This window comes from Eurypyga helias, unplaced genomic scaffold (genome assembly GCF_000690775.1).
Source record: "Eurypyga helias isolate BGI_N326 unplaced genomic scaffold, ASM69077v1 scaffold32837, whole genome shotgun sequence".
NCBI lineage: Eukaryota > Metazoa > Chordata > Aves > Eurypygiformes > Eurypygidae > Eurypyga > Eurypyga helias.
This window is the reverse complement of record NW_010262919.1, coordinates 12790-20868: the sequence shown is the minus strand read 5'-3', so window position 1 is coordinate 20868 and position 8079 is coordinate 12790. Positions and strand designations below refer to the sequence as shown.

General features: G+C 49.5%; 1 protein-coding gene across 1 annotated transcript in view; it reads left to right on the top strand.

The window, feature by feature from the left end:
- Positions 1-4775: 4775 nt before the first annotated feature.
- The window catches only part of LRIG2 (leucine-rich repeats and immunoglobulin-like domains 2), a 14741-nt gene continuing 11437 nt past the window's right edge, over positions 4776-8079 (top strand). The window contains exons 1-6 of the mRNA XM_010155886.1: positions 4776-4840; positions 5335-5409; positions 5853-5987; positions 6730-6873; positions 7003-7146; positions 7678-7821. Of these exons, the coding sequence (XP_010154188.1) occupies positions 5339-5409; positions 5853-5987; positions 6730-6873; positions 7003-7146; positions 7678-7821 (638 nt within the window). The 5' untranslated portion in view covers positions 4776-4840; positions 5335-5338. The remainder of the gene's footprint in view (positions 4841-5334; positions 5410-5852; positions 5988-6729; positions 6874-7002; positions 7147-7677; positions 7822-8079) is intronic.

Sequence of the window (8079 nt, the reverse complement as noted above, 5' to 3'; positions counted from 1 at the left end):
AAACCATCACGGACCCCCCTTGATGTTTGCTGCCATCGTTTTTAAAAAAGAAAACCAACCACAAACCAACAGAACAATTGGTAACCCACCCTTAGTCTCTCCTCCTAAGGGCTCAATTAGACAGTGTGCTAATGAGCGTTCACACGGGGTTGAGCACAGAGCACTGTTATCCTTCCTTGGCCGTTTCTGTCCCGGTCACCTCCTGTTTGCCACCTCTGCCCGCCATGTTCCAGGACGGGAGCGACGCTGAAGTGCGAGGGACAGCAACACCCACGTCTGGGCACAGAGGCGTTCCAGGGCTTCTTGGTGTGATCCCATTCCCGGCTGATAGGAGTAACAGTATTCCAGACCAAGGGAAAAACCTTGTTTGGGAGGTAGTTTAAAGGCACAAACCGTGGTTGGGTCAACACTGTTAACCCGTGTTCAGCAGTTCCTCCAGCAGGACTCGAGGCCGATCTGTATAAAAAACTGGGCATGTCTAAGGAAGCCTCAGACACCCCCTTGCCCCTTTGTGGTTCTGTAGCTCTCTCCTTTCCCCACACGGTAACCAGTTGGAAATATTTAAGAGAAAAGGTGCGTTTCAGCGTAGAAATACAGGTAACTGGTCTGAGAAACCTTCGGCGGTCAGGAAAGTGTGAGGTTATCCCAGCGGTAGCCCTTGGGGAGGGGTCAGTGCCTGGAGGAGTGAGATGGAAGTTCATCGGGTGGCCGATAAGGGAAACGATATCCAGGCAGTTCGCAGAGCAGGTTTTCAAGCTTCGACAAATACCTGTGTCTCTGCGGGCTGATGGAGGGTGTGTTTGAAGCCGCTTGGCACGAAGCGCGGTGGGAAGAAGCGGGGCTGGCGCTGTGCTGTGTTGTGCAAGCTGACATCTGCTGCAAACAATAATTATGTGTACGCGCTCTGTTGTGGCTTTCGGGGTATTGGCACAAAAAGTGGGGGGGGGGGAGCGTTTTTCTTCCCTAGGACTCCTGTAGCAGTTGTAACAAGCTGCAACGCATACAAGCTGTTTAAAATTAATCAAAGCTTAATTCTTCTCGCATGAAGAAGTTCCTGATGGGCTTTTTCCTCTCCATAGTATCATTTCGCCTGATTTGAGGACTAAAAATTCTTGTTTTTCCTAACTCTTTTAAACTACTTCTGGGTGATGCTTCCAGTGTGTGGGCAGTTGGTTTTATTTGAGGTTTTTTTGTTCTTAATAAGGCCTGGAGAGCACCTTCAGAACTCTTTATCATGATGGAAGTATTGGAGCGACTGTAACTCCGTGTTTCCAGCTAAATGTTTTGTGGATAGCCTGGCAGGTGATGAGAAGGGTAGGGAAGGCAAAGAGATGGTGAATATTTCAGGTGTTCGCGCCTTTACACACTGCTCTCCGGAACAGGGCGTGCAGCCCCTGCCTGTGGAGCAGTCACAGAATCATGGAATGGTTTGAGTGGGAAGGGACCTTAAAGCCTACCCAGTCCCACCCCCTGCCATGGGCAGGGACACCTTCCACTAGAGCAGGTTGCTCCAAGCCTCATCCAGCCTGGCCTTGAAGAGATCCAGGTGTCATCTGCAGGGGGAGAGGGGAGCACGGTGCTGGCGGGCGCTGCCCGGAAGCGTGTTGGTGTGCTGGCAGCTAGCGAGATGCTGAGTGAAAGCAGGTTAGCTGTCAGTTAATTAGTGCAGCTGGTTCCGTTGACAGCAGGTTTTTTTGGGCGAGTTAACGTATTTTTAGTTCAACTGGCTGCATTGCTGCTCCAACGCCTGTACCAGCGCAGTGACGTGAGGAGGGAGCAGGTGGGCTGAATTAACGCCCTTCTCCAGGACCAAGTATCCAGTCATCGTTTTGGTGTGCGCATTGGGTTTTATTTACTCGAGACGAATACCGCTTCAGCTCAAAATGAATGTTTAGAGGATTTTGTATACAATACCAGATGAAGCTCTAAAATCCAGATTTTGCTTGTTTGCTCTGTATCCTGTCTGTGACGCTGGCCTCACGGTGTTCATCGGTTTTGGCCTTTTCAGAGCAGGGGAACTGTATCTGGTTCTGCATGAGAGCAGAGCTTGTAGTTGTGTGATTGAATTATCTATAAGCTCAGAAAATCAGACATTGTGTTTGACTTGGGGTTTAGTGATCAGTCGCTGCTTCAGAAAGGAAAGCTTCAGTAGCTTCTGTATGAACTGTACCCAGCTTCTTGCAAGAGGGCTCGTTGTTAATGCAAACTTCGTTACAGTCTAAATCTGAGCAATAATAGAAAAATACTATCCTGGGCTTTCTAAATGAAGATCTTAATTTCCAAGTTAGTAGTAAGGCATTCTGGGGGGAGGCCTGAGCCTCAGCAGACCCTCATTGCCCAGCCCCCACGCCTGCCAGGGTTTAAGAAGCATTGGACAATGCCCTTAATAATTGGCTTTAACTTTTGCTCAGCTCTGAAGTGGTCAGGCTGTTGGACCAGATGATGGCTGTAGGTTGCTTCCATCTAAAATACTCTGTTTGTCCTGAAAGCCTTAGGAAAAAAGTCAGTTTCTGCTTTCTTTGCATGTTAGTCGGAGGTCTTTGGCGGTGCCCACTACGTGTGCCTGACACACAGGTCGCTCTGGCCCTGCACCCGTGGCACGGGTCTGCTCATCAGTGTGGTACCTGGACTCCTTGAGGAGTGCATTGTTGGCTCCTGTGTCCGTGCTGTCATCCTTCCCCCATGGGTTGCACTCAGGTCCTCTGGAAACAGCATGCCTTAGCACTCCCCGGTCTGGTTAAACCCGCTGCTGGCAAGATCAGGCTCCTCAGCGCTGGCTGGGTGCCTGCACCTTTGAAAGATCCCGGAAAGACTCTTCCTTTGGGATCTGGGATCAGCGCTGCTCCCTGCTACCCTCCACTGAGCGTGACGGCTCCCATGGCCGTTCCAGGGCCCTTCAGCATGCCCAGAGCCCCCGGGCTGAGCCGGGCTCCTGCAGCGGTGGGCAGGATGGATCCCCAAGCCCAGAGGGTGTCCCGATGGGAAGGCTGCTCTCGGAGCAGTTCAGGCTCGGTGGTTTGTATGTTATTGGCATCCAGCACTGGCTGAATCGCTGCGTATGTCGAGGGAACAGGCAGAGGAGCACTCGGTGGCCCCATGTGCCTTGTTCTTTTGTCCAGGTCCCCTTGGTTCTTTTCTTTTTAATTGTAGGAATGAACAATTGTTTGCAAACCTGTTTGCTGCCGTATCTGTGTAATTTCCATCTTGATGTAATTAAAAGAATACACTGACAACCAGCAGACTTGCCATGACACCAGGATGTTCATAATTCATTGGTACAACTGTGTCTGTTGCTGAGCCTGAGTGGAAGCTAATGACAGTCTGTCAGGTCCTCGCTCTTCCCAGCAGGTTCTGGTCTTACGGATCAAGAGTGTATCCGTGGTGCCGTGAGCGCCGGGGGAGTAAACCCGGGTCCCCTCAGGTTGTCTTGTGGGCATCAGCAAGTCTTCCCTGCTTGGAGGGTTCTCCTACATCATTAACACCCACCCATGGATGCTTATGGGTCGTCATTGAGGGTCGGATGTGTACCGTGATCCTTTCTTCAGCAGAGGCACCAGGACAATTCCTTTTCTTCCCCCGGTCATGGTTTTGGGCAGGTTCGACCCTCAGCGAGGTTGAAGTCCGCTGCCGGCCCAAAGCTGTGGCGAGAGCAGACGAGCACGGGGGATGCCATCGCTGCCCCTGCCTGGTTTTAATGGGGCTCGCTTACATTTCGATACGCTTTTCTACGGGAATGCAGTGGTTTTGTTCTTGAAGGCTGGTTTTGCCTCCTGTCTCAGCGTAGCTGCAGGCTGCCTGATTATTCTTTCGGTCATGCTTTGACTCGTGTCCCAACGTAGGATAGTCAGTGCCCAGGGGGTTGGCTCTCAGAAGCGGACGTGTGTTTGCTTATAGCATCATACGCACCAACCCAAGGCAGAAGTACGTGCTGCTTTAAAGTTAAAGCTGTGGAATAGTGTCGGCATCCAGGCTGGGCGTTAAAGCCGGGTTTAATGATGGGCCTATTGAAGCAATCCAACTCCTGCTTTTGTTTCCTACAAGCAAACCACCTGGCATTAAAGCTGCAAGCTTCCCAGCCTCCTGGTTCCCTCCCCTCCAGCTTGTTGGGTAATGGTGTGGATGTTGCTCCTTTCCCGTGAGCCTGCCTTGACTAGTGAGCCACTCTGAAAAGCTGGGCAGGCTGGGAAAAGGGGGTCGTTGCCACAGAAAACAGTTCAGTAACAGGCAGTTTGTAAGAGTTGATGTTCCTGTCAGCGGGACGGTTTTCTCTGCGATGGCTTTATCAACAGTACCTGCCTGTGGTTTAAAGGGAGATGCTCCCATCGGGTTGGAGCTTTCTTTCGAGAATCATTTTAGCAAAATTCACACAGAACTGTCTAAACCTTACTGTGCGTGACCTCTGGGACAAGCCAGGAGGTACTCAAGGCTGAGAGAATTGGGCTTGTTCAGCCTGGAGAAGAGAAGGCTCCGGGGAGACCTTATAGCACCTTCCAGTGCCTGAGGGGGACTTTTTACAAGGGCCTGTAGTGACCTGGTCTAGTGGAAGGTGTCCCTGCCCATGGCAGGGGAGTTGGAACTCAATGATCTTTAAGGTCCCTTCCAACCCAAACCATTCCATGATTCTATGATGATTCTATGAACCTCACCTTCCTCTGGGGAGGGAGGAATTGCGTGGATCAAAAATATGGTTTAAAACTTGTAGGTTGCATAAGGAGTATGCTTGTTCTTAATTCCAGGGGCTAGAATAACTCTTCTCTTTGTTCCCTAGGGATTTAAGCCATAATCACTTGTTGTCATCGAACTGGAGCATCGATTTGGCTGTCCATACACTGCAAGAAGTGTAAGTCGGTTTTTATGAGGATAAACTAAAGATTTCCTACCTAGTTTTAATTAGTACGTTACAATTAGCCATTGCGTGTCTAGATATCTGGTCTGACCTGTAGAAATACTCAGTGCCAGTTAATTAAAAATGGATACTCTGTTGGCAGCACGTTATGGATAAAACTGCCACTTTGTGAGCAGGAAACTTCTTGGTAAAAGATCAGAAGATGGATGTTTTTAAAGGGGAAGGAGGCATGTTTGTTCTCACTACAGCTGTTTCTAAGTTAAAGAGAAGTAATGGTATCCATGAAAAGGGTAAAACTGAGCATGCTTCACTGTTAAATTGTTCAAGTTACTAAGTATTTGAGCTTTTAGGGAATCTTTTTTGTCAACTAAGTATTATCAACATAAGAAAATTGTGAGATGCGTTCTGTGATAGGGGTTATTTCTGCTGAGTACGAGGGGGGGCGTTCTCCTCTTGGAATGCCACTAATCCCTTTTTTTTAATTCAAGGAAAATGAATTACAATGAGCTCAGTGAGATTCCGTATTTTGGAGAGACAACGTCTAATATCACTCTTCTGTCATTGTAAGTAACAGCTTCCCTGCCTTTTTCTGGTGCATGGGAGGATTGCATGAGAGTTCTGTAGCTGCTTTTGTCTGGAGACGCTGCTGTGGGCGTCGGGGAATACGCCAGATTTCTTTGAAGACGTACGAATCAGTTAGACAACCAAGACACCCTAAATCACCAGTAAAATGCAGTCAGCCACGGCAGGCGGCTTTGGAGGGGAGGGCTTCGGTCTTGGAGTGATAGTTCCCACAAGGAACAGCCCAGCTACAGGCCCTGGAATTTGCATCTATTCCTATGTCAAGGCAGCAAATAGCTCTTGGATTTCCGGTATCGCTTTAGGAATTGGCACTTTGGGGCGTGTGGTACAGGTCCCGTTTCAGAGCCTCGCTAACGCTGTTGATGCACAGAACCCTGACGGATGGGATGTCCTGATAATCCTGTTTGTTGCCGGTATTTTTCAGGGTGCACAATACCATTCCAGAAATAAATGCTGAGCAGCTCCAAGTTTACCTTTCACTGGAAAATCTAGATCTTAGTTCTAATCTTATCTCGGAGATTAAAGCTTCTTCTTTTCCACGGATGCAACTGAAATACCTGTAAGTATGAGGGGTCTGGTGCCTGGGGTCCCTGGCTCTGCAACAGTGACGTTGAACACTTCACCTACCCCGAGTTAGTCTCTAAGCAGGCAGCTTGGCGTGGCTTTGACCTGGCAGCAGCACTCAGCAGAGGTGCGCTAGTGCTTGAAATAAAATGCTTGTCATGCCAATCTGTATTGCCTTTTCTCAAATAGCTGGAAAACATGAACTGCTGTTGTCGCCGTGCCGGTGCTTCGGCCGGCAGGGACATGGGAGGGTGGTTTTGAGTAGATCGCTGCTGACTGAAGCATGGGCATGCAGTAAAAATCAGCTCCTAGCACCGATTCCTGTGGGAAAAGTGATTTAGTTCTGTATACCAGAATTCAGATTTCTGATGCAACTTTACGAGGAACTTGAGTTCGGATAACATGTGGTTACTCCAAAGTGCTCATGTGGTTTTGTTCATTAAATTCCCGACGTTCACAGAATCATAGAATGGTTTGGGTTGGAAGGGACCTTAAAATAACATCCAACCCCCCTGCCGTGGGCAGGGACACCTTCCACTAGACCAGGTTGCTCCAAGCCTCATCCAGCCTGGCCTTGGACACTTCCAGGGATGAGGCATCCACAACATCTCTGGGCAACCTGTTCTAGTGCTTCACCACCCTTTCCGTGAAGAACTTCTTCCTGATATCTAATCTAAACCCCTCTCCTTTCAATTTAAACCCATAAAGGTTCTGAAAGGCTTCTTTCCCTTTTCTAGGAACCTGAGTAACAACCGAATAACGACTCTAGAAGCTGGCTGTCTTGATAACTTGTCGAGCTCCCTGATGGTGGTGAAGCTCAACAGAAACAGGATTAGTGTGATTCCCCCGAAGATCTTCAAACTGCCTCACGTGCAGTTTCTGTAAGCAGCAGCCCTGAAGCTTAACGCCTGGTGTTCACAGCCCCGTGTTCATCTCGGCGTGTTCCCGCCTTTCGCAGCGTGGTGCCTACTCAACGACGTCTTAATATTTGAATGTCCTCTTCATAACAGGGAACTGAAAAGGAACCGGATTAAAACAGTGGAGAGTCTGACATTCCAAGGACTGGAATCCTTAAAATCCTTAAAAATGCAGCGCAATGGGATTAGCAGACTGATGGACGGAGCATTCTTTGGCCTGGGTAATATAGAGGAACTGTGAGTATGCCTAGTCGTGGAGTTTCTCTTAGGGGCTGGGGGATGCTGTGTCCTGTGGGTCTTCCCTGACGCTGTGCGGGGGCATTGAGCGTCACGGGAAACCACCCTGCGGATCTGTGTTTTCCCGTTAGGTTGATATCCTGTCCGGTTACTTCAGAGGTGGGAAGAGTATGGCTCTCCCCGGCTTCTTGGCGATCAAGCGCGCTTTGTGCTTGCATTCCCCAGAGCGAGGGGGGTTCTTTGCTGTGTGACTGACAGTGCGCAGCGGCACGCCGCGCGGCCTTAGCCAGAGATCGTTACAAAGGAGCGATCTCTGAGAGCAGAGATCGCCGGGTCGCTGCAGCTGGGTTGCTGGGTTTGGCAAACGCCTCCATTCCCTCTTTCGGTTTCAGAGGAATGAATGTCATCGTGCAGTCCGGGTTGCCTGAGGTTTGGCGCTCGTGTATCATTTTGAGATCCACGAGGTGAAGTTTTGTAAATGCGTTTCATTGATTATCTATTTGGCAAATGTTTTTCCTTCTGATTCCTTAGAGAGCTGGAACATAACAACTTAACAGAAGTAAACAAGGGCTGGCTGTACGGCCTGCGGACGTTGCAACAGCTCTATGTCAGCCAGAATGCCATTAACAGGATCAGCCCAGATGCGTGGGAGTTCTGCCAAAGACTTTCGGAGCTGTAAGTCCCCGGGTTGCTTTTCGCTGGGGATTTTGTAACGCCTTCTGATTCCTTAGAGAGCTGGAACATAACAACTTAACAGAAGTAAACAAGGGCTGGCTGTACGGCCTGCGGACGTTGCAACAGCTCTATGTCAGCCAGAATGCCATTAACAGGATCAGCCCAGATGCGTGGGAGTTCTGCCAAAGACTTTCGGAGCTGTAAGTCCCCGGGTTGCTTTTCGCTGGGGATTTTGTAACGCTGCAGTACTGGGGAGCA